We start from the raw sequence: 18,757 nt of genomic DNA, 5'->3' as shown, positions 1-18,757 counted from the left end.
GCTCACTGCCCTGATGATAATGGACTGAACCTCTGAAACTGTACACAAGCCACACCAATTAGTTTCCTTTAGAACAGCTGCCATAGTCATGGTGTCTCTTCACAGCAACAGAAACCCTAAGACACGGGCATGCACATGATGCACATACATGTGGGAACACACGCACATATCAAAGAAACTGGATAAGTCTATGTTTTTAAGTGGGGTCTAGTGGAAGGTGCTGAGAAATCCCACCTTCAATAATGTTGGCTTTAAGGAAGGGAGGCTACTTCTCATAGGTGACCTTATGCATGTAACTGTTCCCACTCTACCATACTGTGACACAGCCAAGAGAGCGATTGCCAGACACCAGCATCATGATCAGGAGCCAGAGAGATATCTTTTCTTTATAAAGTACCAAGCTTTGGTTATTCTGATATAATAACACAAAACCAACTAAGGCACTAGGCGCGGTAATTTGCTTGGCTGCACCTGTGCTCACACGAGAAGTATTAAGATCCCTGCTCACTTGTGGGGCAGCTCACACCTGTGAGGGTTGATAACTGTCGGTGTTCCCATCTCCGGGGTCTCAAGAGAGAAGTTGAGAGTAGATGACAAAGGATGTTTATTTAAGCTTGATCCCTTGGCACAGCACAGGTATAGAAATATATAAAGTCATGAAACTATAAATCATCTTGCCATGAAGTCCCTTCCTCTCCTTGGGCTCAGCTTTCTCAGTGGGCCCCCTTCTTCGCCTCTTCTTTCAAAATCCCAGAGTGTAGAAGGTTGGGTTCACTTCTTGGCAGCTTCTGCCTGGGCTGCCAAATCTGCCTCTTTTTGAGCAGCCAAAACCACGGCTCGTTCCTTCTGGAAAGATGCCAGTTCTTCTGCATTGAGGCTACAAGTGGAGAAAAATGGTTAGTAAAGGGGTCCTGGCACGACCCCAGCTGCCCTGACCTTTTTCCTCCCTGGACTTCCCAGCTTCCAAACCTCTGCTCATCTGCTTCTTCTACCTGGAGCCAGACAGTGAGGTGTCTGAGAGACCCACACACTCTACCTTCCCCGACCTTGGTTCCCATCTTAACATCCTCCTTAACCCATGGTCTCTACTATGCTGTTGGGATTTACTAGTCACACTTCACACGAGGAAGTGGCAGGCTTGTATGTAGACATTCCCCTCAAGTAGGGAATCTGACCTATGTATCTCTGAGCCCCATAAAGTAAGGACCTGAAGAAACATCAAGGCCATCTGTGCTCTGCTCTGACTCCCTGTGAGGAACAGCCAATACCAGCCTTGCTGATAATATGACACCAGCAGCAAGAGGCCCATGATGACTGTCTCTGCTCCTGTGACTGATGTGGTCTGGGCCAAATGCTCTCTCACTTGACAAGTGACTTCAAGGAAACGATTCCTGAGATCATCCAAAGCCAGCTGACCCGGGCAGTTGTTGGCTTCAGGATGGAGTCTGACCGTATCCCACCCCACCTTTAGACAAGGCTCCCAGCCCACACAATAAGTGTAGCTTCAGCCTCTTACCTCTCATTGTTCACTGCAATCCCCCCACTTTTTGGAACAGTTCTTTCCTTATCCTCCTTCTCCTGGGCTGTTTTGATAGCACCTCCCTCAAAGAGTCCTCACTGACACCAGATAAAAGCAGGCACTCTCTTCTCTGCTCTACCGACATCCATCAATTCTCAAACCACACTGACCACATGTCAGTCTAAGTCTCTATGCATGGATCTGCCTCCACCTTAGGACTATGTATTTCTCCAGAGTGGCCGAATACTACTCCCCATTCCTGGTTATATCCAGTGTCTAGAACCATATCTAGCACATAACACATGCTTATGAAATATATTCCAAATAAACGAGGCCATATCCTTGTTAAAATCTCAGGTCCCATCGCTTCTCGGCCTTTTGGCTAAGATCAAGTATACTATCTGTTCTTATCAGTTTAATATCTGATACGTCCTCTACCCGAGGACAATATATTAAATGAATTTTTGGAAGTAGGGGTTGGAATAGGAGCTTGCTCTGTCCACTCCACACATCGACCTGGTATTGCAGTACTTCCAGGAACGGTGCACCCCTCGGGGAACAAGGTTGGTCCAATGATAGACAATAAAATATCTGTGTGCTTCATATGAAAAGCTTTGTGTTATTGATTTGTTTTGTTATTTTGCTATTCTACAATCTACCTTTTTACTGCTCTATTACTGGATAGTGAGTACAATAAAGTAAGGGTTGTTTTTGAAAAAAAAAAAAAAAAAAAAAAAAAAAGAATCTCAGGTCCCTTGACTTAAAAACTCTACATGTAGCAGGGTAATGGTGGAGCACGCCTTTAACCCCAGCACTACTTGGAGGCAGAGGCAGGTAGATCTTTGAGCTTTGAGTTCAAAGCCAGCCTCCTCTACAGAGTGAGTTCTTGGACAGCCAGAGCCACACAAAGAAACCCTGTCTCAAAAAAATAAACAAACAAAAAGCAAAAACAAAACGTCTACATGCATGAACATGTCATAACAAAGTCCATTATGTTTATTATATGCTATAAAATGTCTTTGAAACCTGATTATTTCACTATAATAGGCCCTCTCAATGCTCCTCCCAGAGCTTCCTGGGTGCCCTCCCCACAACATGGCTCTCAGGATACTCACTCCTTCACCACACGAATGCCCAGGGAACGGGCGGAGCCAATGATGGACCGGACAACAGAAGACAGGGGCACGTCTTGCATGGCGAAAACGTCATCCTTAGCTTTGACACAGGCAATCTCGTATATGTGCTTCACACTCACCAGGCCTGCCACCTCTCTCCCTGGGAGGGGAACAAGCAATGCTTCAGGTGTCACTGCTTTCTTTCTGGACACATTGGAATCTCAGGTGCCCACTCTGCTCCTTACCTGTCTGCCGGGCCCCCTTCTCAATCCCAGCTGCTGCCTTCAAGAAGTAGGAAACAGTGGGTTGCCCAATCTTGAGCTCAAATGTCCTGTCGGGCTTAACAGAAAAAGATATATAAGAATTCCTTGTTTTTCTACTCGAGTCCAGGGAATTTATAACGTCCCTTTTCTTCTCCCATCTATTTGCCTTCCCGTGGTGCCTATAACATCACAAAAGCCAGGAAAAGCAAATCCGTAGCAAACATCTCTGCTTTTTATTCCTAGGCCAGCTCTACTCTGGAAGCCCCAGTGAGATTAAAGTCAGGAACCAAAATACGGCAGGATTAAGCCAATTCAGAGAAATTATGATCTAGTTTCACTGTGTAAATGAGAAAAACGGAGCGTGGCAATCTACTTAGGTTGCAACCCTGGGTAACTACTTTCAAGCGACAGGAAGAATATCGAACAAAGACACTGCACCTTCACAAAAATCTTTGTAGGCAGGGGAATGCCGTCTTTGATGTCCTTTGTCTTCTCGTTGAACTCTTTGCAGAACTGGTTGATAGAAACACCTCGCTATGAGGAAGGCATTAAAAAAATAAGTTAAGTGTGGGAATTAAAGGCTCTCTATCATCCAGGAGCCTCTGCCCCGTACCCCTTCGTCTTCATGTCCTGTATTCCTATTTCTTCTACCCAGATTCAACTACAGCTTCGTCCAGGCGCTTCTCAAGGTCCCACTTAATCAGCGACTTGCTAACTGGGGAACGTCAGAGAAGGTAAGGGCAAAAGAGGCTACGGCTAAGTAACAAGGACATTAAGGCCTGCGGGTGTGAACAGCGGAGACACGTTTCTAAGTGAGACTTCCCCAGCCCCAGCGCACGTTCCCGCCTGTCGGCTGCCTCCCTCCCGTGTCCCCAGAGCCGGGTTCCAGACACCGCACCTGCCCCAAGATGGGACCTAGTGGGGGCCCAGGCATAGCCTGGCCCGCTCGCACGATAGTCCGGATCACGCCGCCGGCCTCGGGCTTCTTGAGGGACCGAGTGACCCGGCTCAGCTTCGACATGATGCGGGACTTTCAGTATTAGTTCGCCTTAGAGCAGCAAGAACTACGCTCAGGGCGCTGCCATCTTAGGTCAGAGGTGAAGGGTCCTCACATTAGGCTAGGGTAAGTGAGGCCATCAAAGAGCAGCCTTGTTTCAGTCATACCGCTCTCCAACGAAAGACGCGTTAAAGAATTTTTAAAAATCTAAATTTTGCCCTCTGAAAACAGGAAGAGAGCCTGTGTGGGTTCAGAACACACATTTCCCTCAGAAATGCGCACAGGCACTACCTTAGACAGACAAAAAGAAATGCGGGACCTTGATTCTCCGCACGGCATTGTGGGTATGTAGTTTCAGCTCCTTATCCTGAGCCTGCTATTAGCTGTGCTCCAGGTTGCCATCTGCCGGACCTTAGCGTTGAAATGCAGCAAATTAATCCAAGTGGGAGTCCCTGGGGTCTTCTGTTTCCTCACGTAGTTTCATGAAAGACAGTTCGACAGCAAGTATAAAGTGGAAACAACCCGGCCGACCGCTGCTCTTTCTGGCTACGAACTTGATCCATATGAGACAGAGGGCTGAGTTTAGGTCAGGATGACCTGATTCATCCTCTGTACAACGGATATTATAGGCGCCTTTCAGAATTATTGTGACTGCCCAATAACACATTGCCCTAGAACAATACTTGAACCAAGAGAGCAGTTACTGCTCTTTGAACAAAAGAAAACAACCTCCCCAGAGCTTTTTGGGACCCTTGCCTCAGTCAAACCTGATTTCCCTCCACTTATTAGGCATACTTTATTGCTCCCCGGGCCTTCATATTTTTAATTGGAAGCAGCAGATCTTATGTTACATGTTACATCACTCTGTGTCCTGCCCCTACTCTCCAGAGCTCCTTGTAATTTCTTGCTTTTTCGTGAATGACATTTGAAGCCCTCGGGGTTTGAAGCCTTTGTCATCACTCCCTAGAGCGTCCTCACGTACCCAGGCGCTTTGAGACAGCAATGGCCTTGGCAGGACTCTGACTGGCTCTCCTTGGCCACACTGTTTGGGTGGAAGTGTCACCCCAGCCCCTGGTATCCATATATCCAGAGTCTGGAATGTTTGTGTGGAAGTTCCATCTCAAGCCCCCTCCCCTGGGAGTTGCCTCCATCCAGATTCCACCTCTGAGAAAGCCTGCCAAAGATGACCCCTCCCCAGAGATGCTCAAAGCCACTCAAGAACACAGGGTATTTAAATCGTGTTCCAGAGAACAAATATATGGTTTTATGTTCTTCCTTCCCCACCTCCTCGCTGGGAGGCTGGAAGGCCACCCGGGAGCATTGGCATCCATTAAACCTGGACTCTTTCTAATTTGGTTGGATTTGGTCTGATTCGGATTATTGAGACAGTGGAAAGGCTTATCAGGGCCCAGAAACTTTGCGTACACCTGGTTGTGAACTCCTCTAATTGTAGGTTTGATTCTCCATTATTTCCCACAATAGTACAGATCGAAAAGTTCTTCACAAGTTGACCCCCAGTCACCAGACTGAGACAACTTGGAAGCATCTGTCCATGAAATCACTATGTAACCACGATGGCCATCGACTCACAGTTCTCTAGCCCCAGATCTCCAAGAGCTAGGCTTTTGGGACTGCACCGCTGCACTGTGACCATCATGGCAGGAAGGAAGCCTGGTGCCAGCCAGAGGAGGAGCCTGCCTCCCGTGAAGAGACTTCATGGAGTTCTGACAAGTGATCAGGTCACCTTTCAGGACAGATCTGACCCTGCCTCTTGCGTCAGTGTTGGATGAGCCAGTACCTGGACCAGGACCACTTAGCTGTATCTCTTGTAGTGATATTTTGTTTATGTTTTAACAAATGAAGCTTGCCTGAAGGTCAGAGTACAGAGCTAAGCCATAGAGGCCAGGAGGTGCTATTACACCTTTAATACCAGGACTCGGGAGACAGAAGTAGTCAGATCTCTGTTAGTTCAAGGCCACCCTGGGCTACACAAAATTGATCCAGTCTATTAGAGTAACAGAGCTCACACAAAGGTGATCCCAGCAATTGGGATGCCATGCCTTTAATCCCAGCATGAGGGAGGTGGAGACAGGAATGGTACGGCTGGGCAGAGAGAGGAATATAAGACGGGAGGAGACAGGAGAGTAGGGCAGCCTGAGGATGCAGTCTGGAGCAGTCAGTCAGAGGGCGCCGTCTGAGGACAGGATCACTCTTTTGGTCTGAGGGAGGATTTGGCAGAGGTAAAAGGTCTCTCTAGTGGCTGGCTGCACTGCTTCTTTGATCTCTCAGCTTTCACCCATTAATATCTGACTCGGGTTTTTATTAAAAACAATTAGAACTCGTGCTACAATCTCTTGCCCTCTAAACCGTATGCCAGTCCCTGGAGGATGGACTTGAGAGAGTTGGTGTTTCTCTCCTCAATATTCCTCCTTCTCTATTTTTTGCTTCTCTCTCTCTCTCTCTCTCTCTCTCTCTCTCTCTCTCTCTCTCTCTCTCTCTCCCTCTCAATTTGTTTCTAGACTGGGTTCCTTTGTGTAGCTCTGACTGTCCTGAAACTCACATCCTGTAGTAGTTCAAGGCTGGCCTTGAACTCAGAGATCCACCCACCTCTGCCTCCCAAATCCTGGGGTTAAAGGTGTGTGCCACCAACACCCCGCTCTTATTAGTCTCTTTAATTGACATGTTGAGGGTGGAAGACAGAGTTTAGCCTCGAGTAACAGCACCTAGCTGGTGGTTTGTTATAAAGAAATTAGTAACTAATACAGTCAGGCACTGAAGTGAGTTGTTCCCAGCAACATTTGTGTTTAATCCTCCCAGTGACTTTCTGTGGGGCATCTGACATGTTAGTTACAGAAACCATTAGTACTTTCAGTGTCAAAGGAGATGTAAATTATAGCATTCGTCGTCTTCTGAGCACACAGGCCAGCAAAAACTTTAAGGGTCCAGCCACTAACAGTTTCAGACTTGAGAACTCTTCTGTATATCACAACTGCTCAGGTTTGTTGGGGAGCTACAGCGGCAGCCACATACAACTGCTGGGAGTGTGGCTTTTGTTTACACTGCCTTTGTTTGACTCTGCTAAGCTGTGTTACTGTGCCTGTGTGAAACACCTGATGAACGGCCAATAGCGAGGCAGGAGAGAGGACTAGACAGGGCTGGCAGACAGAGAGGATAAATATGAGGTGAAATCTGGGAGAAAGGGATCCGGGAATGAGAGGAAGGAGGAGAACTTCAGGGACCAGCTACACAACCACTCAACTAAACAGCGAGACACAGAGTGGGAAGGAAAGAAGAAGCACACAGTAACAGAGAAAGATAAAAGTCCGAGGCCATGATAGATGGGATAATTTAAGATAAGAAAAACTGGCAAGAAACAGCCAAGCCTAAGGCTGGACATCATAACTAAGAATAAGTCTCCCTGTGTGATTTATTTGGGAGATGGGTGGTGCCCCCCCCCCAAAAAAAGAGCTAAACGATTAAAAAAAGTAAAAACAATCAGCAACATTTTGGTGTTCCAATGGGCTAGGGTAAAAGAAAATCCAGCAACATGCAACAAATAAAAGAGCATGAGTACATGCCAACAAAAGCGTTTGGGGAAAGGGGAGATGGTTCAGGAGGAAAGAAAAAAAAAAGCACTTACATTTAATTCTTCCAGAGGACCAGAGTTCAGTTCCCAGCACCTACACCAGGAAGCTCATAACCACCTGTAACTCCAGCTCCAGGGGATTCAAATCCTCTGGCCTCTGAGGCACCTGCACTCATGTGCATATATTCACACATGCAAACACATAATTAAAAATAATAAAATAATTTTCCTTTAAAAAAAGTATTATGTACAAAAACAGAGCTGGATTTGCTTTGTGTGCTGTAATTTGCACAGGCCTGCTCTGCGATGAACTATCCTCTCTCCTCACCCCCTCCACCCCTCTTGGGAAGCAGCAGAGCTCAGCATATGTTTTCTTTTCCCAGCCATTTCAGATTTCAACTGGCTCTTCTTTCTTTCTCTATATTTTGGTTTACTTATTTTATGTGCACGAGTGCCTGCCTAGATATCTGTGCACCACAAACACATCTGGTGCCTGTGAAGATCAGAAGAGGGCACTGGATCCCATGGAACTGGAGTTACAGACAGTTGTGAGCCACCATATGGGGACTGGGAATGGAACCTGGGGACTCTGCAAGAGCAACAAGTGTTCTTAACCGTGAGCCATCTTTCCAGCTCCTCAGCTCAGTCTTGAGCCATTCACCCTCCTCACTTCTCCTGTACTTGTGATGACCTCGCCAACCTCAAGACATTTCCCTACAGACATGGCACTGGGATGATCCAGAGACCACTGTCAAGAGCCTCACTGGGGTGAGCCAGAGACCCTGAGACCACCATCTAGAGCCTCGCTGCCTCCATGTTAGTGTCTACATAGACTCTTGGCATTTTGCTGTTCTGATTGTCAAATCCACCGTAAGTCCCCTTATGAGCCTACTAGCCTCTCTCAGTCTTGTCCTTCTGAGGCATATAAATTCCAAGGCTTTCACATGTCACCTTGAAGAGTCCATGGGTTAGCCATGGTGGCCACAGCACAAAGTTCATACACTGCTGCTACCTTGCCACTAGGGTCCTGATGATCATATGAGAAGTCAGGCCAGCTTTCCTCTGCTCAGTAGCCCGAGATCTATCTTTTCCAAGTCCACCCTCTGGCCTCCAGCATAGGCTTAAGCAGAGTCCAGTGTCTCAGCTCCCCCTTGTCTCTCCCAAACACCTAGCCAGGAGTATGTGTGCATGTGCAAGTGTTCAGAGGCAAGAAGAGGGCGTCAGATCTCCTGGAGCTGCAGACGCAGGCAGATATGAGCTGTCCAATGTGGGTGCTGGGAATGGAACCACTAAGCCATCTTTCCAGACCCCTGTTTTATCTTGATACAGCATCTCACTTGTAACCCTGCCTGACCTGGAACTCACTATATAGAGCAGAATGGCCATGAACTTACAGAAATCCACTTGTTGGTTTTTCAAGACATGGTTTCTCTGTAGCTTTGGAGCCTGTGTCTGAAAGACCCCTGGAGTTGGGAGACTCACTCAAATCTCGAAATAACATAACCCCCCCAAGAACTCACGAGAGACCGTCCTTGCTGTAATCACACGAGATTTATTGACAGGAACCAGCACGTCAAGACTTATATCCCATGCAGGGGTAGAGGAGTTCGACCCCGAGTAGCTAGGAGAAGGGGTATTTAAGGAAAGAAACCACAACCCAAAGTGGGTAGGGAGGGTGTCATTGGAAGATTCCAAAAATACAAGTGATGATCACAAGGAGGTAACGCCCTGTTTCTCAAGATTGTTCTCAAGATTATAATCTAACTTTGTGGTCAGCCAGTTCCTGGAACAAAGTCACTGAACTGGCTAGCCTAGATTTTTTGGCTCTACTCTTTCTGCTAGGAGGTCTGAATTTATTCTGGTATTTCAGCTCTTGTAGACCAGTCTGGCCTCGAAGTTACAATGACCTGCCTGCCTCTGCCTCCTGAGTGCTGGGATTAAAGCATGCACCACCACTACCTGGCTTGCTGATACTTCTTGAATGCTGGAATAAAGCTGGCGATGTCTGAACCCTTCCCCTCCCATACCTGGACTGTGCTAGTGTAAGGTATTACCCAGAACCATAACCCAGAAGAAACCTTTGAGTCTTGACCACCCCTAAGTCCTCTACTGCAGCCTGGTGTGAGGTGGTAACAACAGGGGTTCCAGTTGTTGGCTCACGCTTGTGAAAGCTGGAGCAAGCAAGCTTCCCTCCCTCTCTCGGCCTCCATTTCCTCGTCTGTAAACTGAGGTCTCTGGTAATAGTTCAGTACATGAGTGCTTCTCTAGCAGACAGTGATGGAATAGCAGATTGCCTCCATATTATAGGCCTGTAGAATTGAAACCCAGCGAGGGATTTGTGTGGCCTTCTGGGGGAGCGGCTTCTAGGAGGTTCTTGTATAACCAATGAGTACGTTTCTTTGGCTGCTGGACCTTGGCAGTTGGCAAAGCAGTTGGTATTTTCACTTGTTTTTAGGTAAGGAGTTAATGGAGTGGATTAGCGAGGCGGGTTTAGGGTGTCGGGGAAGTTAGGGGAGACTGTATTTGTTTCCCTTTAGTTTGCTCAGTTTTTTAAAAAGATTTATTTATTATGTATATAGTATTCTGCCTGCATGCCAGAAGAGGGCACCAAATCTCATTACAGAAGGTTGCCAGCACCATGTGGTTGCTGGGAATTGAACTCAGGACGTCTGGAAGAGCAGCCAGTGCTCTTAACCTCTGACCCATCTCTTCAGCCCCTCCCACTCATTCTTTGCGGCAGACGTCACAGGCCATCTCTTCTGTGCATAGGTCCTTGATCTCCTCATAAAGCACACTTCAGACTCAGGAGTTGGGGCAGAGGTGCAGCTCAGCTGGCAGAGTACTTGCCTAGCACCTAGGGAACACTGTGTTTGATCCCATACACTGAATAGACTAGGTGTGGTGGCATAGACCTGTAATCCCAGCAGTAAAGAGTGGAGAAGGGAGAATCCATAGGTCATCCTGAGCTTCGACCTCAAGGTTAGCCTGAACTGCACAGAACCCTGTCTCAGAACAAATGCAGAAACCCACTGCTCCAGACCAAGAGATACTAAGCAGCAGAGGCCACATCTGAGCCTCCATTTTTATTTATTTATTTTTTTTACAAATATACAAAGTCGGGAGTTCTAGTGAAGGGCTTGGTGGCCTCTGCCTTTTTTTTTTTTTTTTTATTGAGCTCTACATTTTTCTCTGCTCCCCTCCCTGCCTCTCCCCTTCCTTTCAACCCTCTCCCATGGTCCCCATGCTCCCAATTTACTCAGGTCTTGTCTTTTTCTACTTCTCATGTCATTAGATCCATGTAAGTCTCTCTTAGTGTCCTCATTGTTGTCTGAGTTCTCCGGGATTGTAGTTTGTAGGCTGCCTTTCTTTGCTTTATGTTTAAAAGCCACTTATGAGTGAGTACATGTGATAATTGTCTCTGTGTCTGGGTTACCTCACCTCAATATGATGTTTGCTAGATCCATCCATTTGCCTGCAAATTTCACGATGTCATTATTTTTTCTGCTTTATAGTACTCTATTGTGTAAATGTACATTTTCCTTATCCATTCTTTAGTCAAGGGGCATTTAGGTTGTTTCCAGGTTCTGACTATGACAAACAATGCTGCTATGAACATAGCTGAGCACATGTCCTTGTGGCACGATTGAGCATCCTTTGGATATATACCTCAAAGTGGTATTACTGTGTCTTGAGGAAGGTTGTTTCCTAATTTTCTGAGAAATCACCACACTGACATCCAAGGGGGCTGTACCAGCTTGCATTCCCACCAGCAATGCAGAAGTGTTCCCTTTTCCCCCACAATCTCTCCAGCATAAGTTCTTAACAGTGTTTTTGATCTTGGCATTCTTACAGGTGTTAGATAGAATCTCAGAGTTGTTTTGATTTGCATTTCTTTGGTGACTAAAGATGTTGAGCTTTTTTTTTTTTTTAAGTGTCTTTCAGCCATTTTAGATTCCTCTGTTGAGAGTTCTCTGTTTAGGTCTGTACTCTATTTTTTTTTATTGGATTATTTGTTCTTTTGATGTCTAGTTTCTTGAGTTCTTTGTATGTTTTGGAGATCAGCTCTCTGTCCAATGTTGGGTTGGTGAAGATCTTTTCCCATTCTGTAGACTGTCGTTTTGTCTTATTGACCATGTCCTTTGTTTTACAGAAGCTTTTCAATTTCAGGAGGTCCCATTTATTAATTGTTTCTCTCAGTGTCTGTACTCCTGGGGTTCTATTTAGGAAGTGGTCTCCTGTGGCGACCTTTGCTTTTAATCCCTGCTCTTGGGAGGCAAAGGAATATCTCGTGAGCTGGAGGCTAACCTGATGTATATGGCGAACTTCAGGCCAGTCGGGAGTACACTGTCAGACTCTGTCTTAAAATACAAAGCAAGGAAGCTAGAGCAATGTCTCAGTGGTTAAGAGTAATGACTGTTCTTCCAGAGGACCCTAGTTCAATTCTCAGCACTGACATAGTGGCTCACAACCATTTGTAATTCCAGCCCTAGGGGTCTGAGCTTCTGGCTTCTGTTGGCACCAGGCATGCAAGTGGTACACAGACTTGTATGAAGACAAAACACTCATATACATAAAAGTAAAACAGACGGAAAAATTCTAAAACAAAACAGACAACAACAGACATAAAGTCAAGAGCTCAAGAGTCTGGGGTGTTTGTTTGTTAGTGGCAAGTGCTTGCTAGGCTGTATAAAGCCCTAGGTCAGACCCCCTCTGGTTTCTCTTCTGAAAGTCATTTCTGTAAATCTGTTTGCAATTTTGTACTTGCCACTCAAGGATTAAAAGACTTAATTTGCTCAAATTCAACGCGGAGAGCCAAATACATACAGAGAGATTTCTTTTGTAAGTTTGTGATCCGGAGGAACTGAGCGCGCAAAGTCGCCTCTCTTGAGGAAATAGAAAGGATAGGAGCGTGCTGGTGGGAGGGGAGGCAGCTGTGTCTGTCTCCGGACACCAAGGAAGCCAGAGTCCAAAGAAGGCTACAGAGAGAAAGTGATCGAGATGAACTGGAAAACAGATACGCTCTCGAGACTACCGCAGTGGCGTTCCTCGGCCTCCTCTAGTAGTACCCTTTTCTCAGCTCGCCCCCGGCTGGCTTCTCTCTAATGCCAAGGTTTCTCCAAATGGGAGGCTGGGTCTTGGAGTCCCCTGTCTAAGGTTGGGGAAAAGAACCTCTAGTCTACTGTGAGGAGGCTTCGGTCTCGGGGAGAACCCCGGAGATCCTGGATGGAGGGTGAAGTATCGAGCCTGGAATAGGGGAAAGGTCTTGTAGACCAAGTGGAGTTCCTCAACCAGTCCGGAGGGGATAGGGAGTCCCTCAGAGGGAATGACGGGAGGGACTTCATTGGTTCCAGGAGCTGGGCTCAGGAAGGGGCGCGGGCTCCCAAAAAGCTCTTGGCAGCTCTGACTACAGCTAGGCTAAGCCGCAGGAGGCGGAGCCTCGGAGTAAGGCGGGGGCCACAGGGGGCGGGGTCGAGGGGCGGGGCGTGTAGCAGGGGTGGAGCTTGGAGGTTTGTGTGCTCAACCCTCCCTCCTCCGGCCCCGCGTGTCCCCGTGACGAGGCTGCACCGAGCAGCCGCGGGCCGAATCCATCCCGCCGCAGCAGTCCCGGGGTGCAGCAAGGGTGAGGTGGGTGGGGGCGAGCAGCGCACAGAGAGCCCTGAGCGCCGCCAGGTGAGGTCGGAGAGGTGGAGGGACGGGGAGGCGGGGGCTGTGCCGGGAGTGTGCGGGGGGCGTGTTTGCGTATCTGGTGGCGGTGAGGTTTGGGGAGCGGGTCTGAGGGCTAGCGCTTGTGGCTGTTAGCGCGTGGGCGCGTCCCTGCGGTAGCAGGTCTGGGTCTGCTGCGCCCGTCTGGGCACTGCCCGCGGTGCTAGGGGTGTGCGGGACTGTGTGTGTGTGTGTGCGCGCGCGCGTGTTTGCGAGGGGCCACCGGGTTGTGTATCTGCGTATGCGCTGGGCCGTCATTGTGCCTGTCCCGAGCGCGGGGTGCGGGCCTGCCTCAGCGCAGACCATGCTGCCTTGGGGTTGTTAAATAGGCAGCCTGCGGGGGACCCGCTCTGCTGCAGGGGGAACCCGATTGAAGAGCGCCGCCCCCACAGGCCTCTGGAGACCAGAGCGGCCTGAGGACCGCAGACAGACACCTGAGGGAGGAAGGGATGGACGGAGGGAGGGATGGAGGGAGCGAGGGAGGTGGTGGTGCGCACCCGGGAAGGATCTGGAGGCCTGCCTGCAGTGCCAGACCAAGATGGGGAGACTGAGTGAGGTGGATGACAAGAGATAGGCAAGCGGACAGAGGAAGGCAGGTTGATAGGAGAGAATCGAGTGTGCGAAGAGAAAAGGCAGAAAAGGACAGTCCTGGGAGGACAGAGAGTCATTGGGAACGGACTGACCGACAGAGGCCTAGACCTGCAAAGGGGCAGAAAGATTAACGTGAACACATAGAGCGAAGAACCTGTCAGAGAGTAACTGAGGTCTTGGGGTTAAGAGCTTAAGCCAGGAACTAAGTCTGAGAGGTAAGGTCCCTCGAGTCCAAGCATATTCCATCCAAAGTTGGTGTATTCCACTGGCCCCATCAAATATCCTGACCCTCTGATTTCGCCGTTCTTTCTTGGCCTTTTTCATCAGTCTCCCTCCTTGGTATCCCAGCAATGTCATCGTCTAGGGGAGACAGAGTAGTTACAGTAACAAGTGTTGAAGGGCCACTCTTGCCCTGGCCTTGCGGCTAGCCCTAGCTTGAGAGGAGCTGGGGTGGGGCGCTGCAGAGTTCTTTTCTCCTCTCCCACTCTGCTCAGAATGGTGCTGGAAGGAAACCCTGACGTGGGATCCCCTCGAACCTTGGACCTCCAGCACCCAGGGAACAAGGGCTCTTGCATCCTCTCTTCTCCTGGTGAAGACGCACTGCCAGGCGAGGAACCCATCAAGTATGGTGAACTCATCGTCCTGGGGTGAGCCTCCCTAGTCCGGGAGTGATGGGCCTTGGGTAACCCCTTCCTTGGGTCAACCAAAACAACAATGGGTACCAGCCGCCTTCCCCAGGACTCTTGGCTCTTTATTTCTTGTTACCTTTCCAGATGAAAGACAAAATTGACCAAACCCTTACCCATTCATAATTACATGGTCTTTCTGCTTCTCATAAAATTCCTGAGACAATTCTTAACTGCTTACTAGAGTTTCTAATTAGATGAGAAAGGGTCTGTACTGTGTGTAGGTGTGGAGAAAGAACTCTGGTGCTGAACAAAACTCCTTTGTCCAAATCCTACTTCTGCAAGGTGCCAAACTTTCCTGTGCCTCCGTTTCCCCATTCTGAAGACAGGGTTGACACTAAGTCACACCCCCAAAGGTTATCTGAAGGAAGGGACTTTTGTAAAGGACATAGACCAAGCGTCTGGGAGGCAGGCGGTGCTAAACCTTTTCCTGGACATTATTTCATTTCAATCTTCACAAAGATGCTGTGAGGAAGGAAGTGAGGAAACCGAGGCTCAGAGAGGGGAAGTGACTGGCCCAAGGGCACACAGCTGGTAAGTGGCAGGGCTGGGATTTGAACCCAGGTCTTCCTAGCTGTAGATCTAGCACACTGTCAGTAAGCTGCAGCTCACTCTTGTGCTACAGATGAGAAAGTAGAGGCTATGAAAGAGGAATTTATGGGCCCTGATGGCTGGACAACCCCCAACCCCATCCTGTCCTTACCTACACTTCTCATGAAACTTTTCCCCCAGACACAGATGGTTCTTTCTCTCCCTGTGTCTTCTTTGACCTTGTTTCTACCCTGAAGACACAACTTGATCGGCTGTAGGTTCATGATGGAGAGTAACAATACATAGCAGTGGCTGCTGTCTGGTGACTTGTATGTGCCACCTCACCTTCCTTCAAATAACAACACTCGCTCAGTCGTATCAAGAGCTTGCTATAACCATGCCAAACTCTGTCAAGCATTTTACAGTGTTTTATCTTGTTTGCTTCTCAAAATCTGCCTTCTGAGTAGGTCCTGACAAATGACCTCCATTTCAGAGAGGTATGTCAGGAGTGGAGGAGCCAGGATGTGTGTATGCCAGGTTCCTGTGTGTCTCAGCCTGCATCCCAATCCGCCCCCCTCTAGCCCTGCCTCTGCCCATTCAGAAGGGTTCAGAAAGGTAAAAGAGATGCTCCTCACCAGGTGCTCACTTCTGAAAAGCAGCTGCTTTGTGTCCCGACAGAAGGAAGGGCTGTGTTTCTATTTGTGCAAGGCCAGGGACGGAGGAGACTGCAGACTCAGAGGAGGGGCTTTGTTGACAGCCCTCTGTCCTGAGCGGCTCAGGGAAGCCTCACTTAAGCTGTGTGTCAGAGCTACAAGAGAACACGTGGAAGTCACACATGGAGTCAGGTGGAGTGACACTCACCTCTAATCCCAGCACTCAGGAGGTAGAGGTAGGGAGGCCAACCTGGGTTACATGAGACCTTGTCCCTAAATTAACAAAAAGAAGAAAGTGGGAATGAAGAAGAGCAGGGGAGGAGAGAGAAAAGAAGCTGTGAGATACTGGAGGAACCTTCCACCTGGCAAGGCAGAATCTCTGGATAGGTCTAGAGAATATAGATTTTAACAGACACATTAAATTCTAATTGATCCTTGTATTGACAGGGTCTCACATAGCTCAGGCTGAACTCCATCTGTTTCCCTACGTAGCTGAAATGACCTTGAGCTCCTAATCTTCATTCTTCCAAGTTCTGAGATTACAGGCATCCGCCACCAGAGTGCATTTATGTGGTGCTAGGAATTGAACCCAGAACATTGTGTACGCTAGACAAGTCTCCACCTACTGAACTTCATCCCCAGCCCTGTACTTATTCCCTTCTCCAAGGCTTTCTATGACTCCCTACTACTTACAGGAAACATTCTTAGCTCGGTATTCATATCATCACACTATACTTTACCACCGGTCTCTAAAGCCTGTCCTCACTACAGCCTGCCAGTCTTAGGGCCTTGGCTCAGAGTCCCCTAGATTGAAGGACTTTGGCAAGTCTAGGTGGAATATGACTGCAATCTGGCTTCTTTTCTTTTTTTCCCCCTCCTGGGCCTTGACTTGTCTAATTTATAAACGAGAAAGAAAGACACTTCCCTGGCAGGACACTTCACACATTCCATTAGGTAATGAAAAACACGAAGGACCAGGAACGGAGGCAGCAGCCATGGCAGCAGTCAAGCCAATGAGTCACCTCCTCTTTGCTTCTCATGGCCATCCCCCTGAGTAAAAGCTGGAAAGGTGTGGAAGCCAGACATAATGGAGATTGTGGAGATGATGGAGGGGTGGCATTAGAAGCTGGTTTCTTCCTGCCTGGTCATTTGTGGTAGTTGCTTGACAAATGGCCCTCTGATGCAGAGGTCTTTCCAGCCTTCGGGGCCCGGGTTTGCTCCCAGAATCTCAGCCCTGGGTTTTTATCCCAGCTCCTGCCACTGGGGCTTGAGTGTGCTTGATTTGTGCCTGGGTCATGGCAGGTGGTTCCTCCACTGAGGGCACAAACATGACTGTGATACAACACCTCTACGCTCCTAGCATCTGCTGTCACAGCTGAGGCATCCAGGGGACACTGGCTCATTGCAGGAGGGACCCCACCGCCTGCCCCTCAATGCAGCCATTTGCTGTTCTAGTTCTGGCATTTGTTTATCACGGTAGGGTCTGCTCTGAGCTGGCAGTTTCCTCCAGGTCCTCTAGGGGCTCACTCTCTTCTTTGTCTCCTCCCACTGTCTCTCCCCTCACATCCACAGCTACAATGGGTGTCTGGCAAATGGGGACAAGGGCCGCCGCCGAAGCCGCCTGGCACTGAGCCGCCGGCCACATGCCAATGGAGTGAAGCCAGACGTCATGCACCACATCTCCACACCACTCGTCTCCAAGGCAAGCTGCTTCTCCCAGTGGAATGGGTGCCATCCTGTCCTGTGTGCCCTGGGCTGCCCAGGCCCAGGTCTTCAGCCTTCCTAGACCTACTGCCCATGGCCTTTCTGGAGCAAGGGAGCCCACTATGTCATTCCTCACTGCCTATTGGCTCAGCAAAGAAATAGTAATGATGGGGCTGGAGAGATGACGGCTCAGTAGGGTAAGAGGGCTTGCTATGCAAGCATGAAGATTTGAGTTTGGTTCCCCAGCACTCATGAACTAAAAACACATGTGCCTGCAACCCTAACACTGTTGAGGGCAAAGACAGGAGGATTGCTAGGCTTGCTGACCATCATCCTAACTAAAAAACACAGGCTCGGGGCTGGAGAGATGGCTCAGAGGTTAAGAGCACTGCCTGCTCTTCCAAAGGTCCTGAGTTCAATTCCCAGCAACCACATGGTGGCTCACAACCATCTGTAATGGGGTCTGGTGCCCTCTTCTGGCCTGCAGACATACACACAGACAGAATATTGTATAAATAATAAATATTTTAAAAAAAAACACAGGCTCCAGGTTCAGCGAGAGACATAAATCAGAGTGATAAGAGGACACCCAATGGCTTTTAGGGGCACATGACCTGTGCACACACGTGCACACCACAGACACACCCCAAAATGGTGCTAATAGACATCCTCTGTGGCGTGCCCACTCTTTAACAGCCTGCACAGTGTTTTCTTAACTGCCACTCGCCATTCATTGGTTGGCAATTTTACTCATTTAAAATTGTAAAATGCATTTGTGTGTATAGATGTTTTTGCCCGCGGGAGTGTCTGTGCACCATGAGCATGCAGTGCCTGTGGAGGTCAGAAGAAGGTGCTGGATACCTGGGGACTGGAGTTACAAACCCTGTGAACTGCCATATGGGTGCTAGGAATCAAACCTGGACCCACTGCAAGAGCAGCAAGTACTCTTAATCACTGGGCCATCTCTCCAGTACCTTTCACCATTCTTTTAGAGGTAGCTAAGGCTCCATGAGTGGGATGTGTTGTTCACACAATGTATTAGTCGGGGTTCCCTAGAAAAGCTGAACTCATAGAATGAAACTCTACCTACCTACCTACCTACCTACCAACCTACCTATCCATCTATGAATAAATATATGGGGTTATTTATTAAAATGGCTTACAGACTATTGTCCAGCTAGTCCAACAATGGCTGTCTACCAATGGAAGGCCAAGAATCCAGTAGTGGTTCAGTCTACGAGGCTGGATGTCTCAGCTGTCTTCAATGTACTCTGGAATCCTGAAGAAGGAGGCTCGAATGCCATTGACGGAATGGACTTGCAGTGAGGAGAGCGAGCAGGCCAAGAGTGGGAGCTTTCTTCCTTATTCTTTACATGGGCTGCCAGCTGGTGTGGCCCAGATTAAAGGTG

At 48.5% G+C, this 18,757-nt stretch overlaps 2 protein-coding genes and 1 non-coding gene across 3 annotated transcripts in view; 2 read left to right on the top strand and 1 right to left on the bottom strand.

The window, feature by feature from the left end:
- Positions 1–587: 587 nt before the first annotated feature.
- Mrpl11 (mitochondrial ribosomal protein L11) lies at positions 588–4,006 on the bottom strand. Its single transcript, XM_050137877.1, has 5 exons — positions 3,796–4,006; positions 3,336–3,431; positions 2,880–2,973; positions 2,635–2,794; positions 588–877 (listed from the first exon to the last, which is right to left on the bottom strand). Exons 1-5 carry the CDS (start codon positions 3,916–3,918, stop codon positions 772–774), a joined length of 579 nt encoding a protein of 192 aa, XP_049993834.1. The 5' UTR covers positions 3,919–4,006; the 3' UTR covers positions 588–771.
- LOC126498947 (U2 spliceosomal RNA) lies at positions 1,882–2,072 on the top strand. Its single transcript, XR_007590925.1, has one exon. It is a non-coding gene; the product is annotated as a U2 spliceosomal RNA (small nuclear RNA).
- Positions 4,007–14,180: 10,174 nt separating the features above from the next.
- The window catches only part of Peli3 (pellino E3 ubiquitin protein ligase family member 3), a 9,650-nt gene continuing 5,073 nt past the window's right edge, over positions 14,181–18,757 (top strand). The window contains exons 1-2 of the mRNA XM_050137529.1: positions 14,181–14,421; positions 17,217–17,346. Of these exons, the coding sequence (XP_049993486.1) occupies positions 14,270–14,421; positions 17,217–17,346 (282 nt within the window). The 5' untranslated portion in view covers positions 14,181–14,269. The remainder of the gene's footprint in view (positions 14,422–17,216; positions 17,347–18,757) is intronic.

This window comes from Alexandromys fortis, unplaced genomic scaffold, assembly GCF_014885135.2.
Source record: "Alexandromys fortis isolate MF-2015 unplaced genomic scaffold, M_Fortis_MF-2015_v1.1 scaffold_3, whole genome shotgun sequence".
Lineage (NCBI taxonomy): Eukaryota > Metazoa > Chordata > Mammalia > Rodentia > Cricetidae > Alexandromys > Alexandromys fortis.
This window is presented reverse-complemented; position numbering and strand designations above follow the sequence as displayed.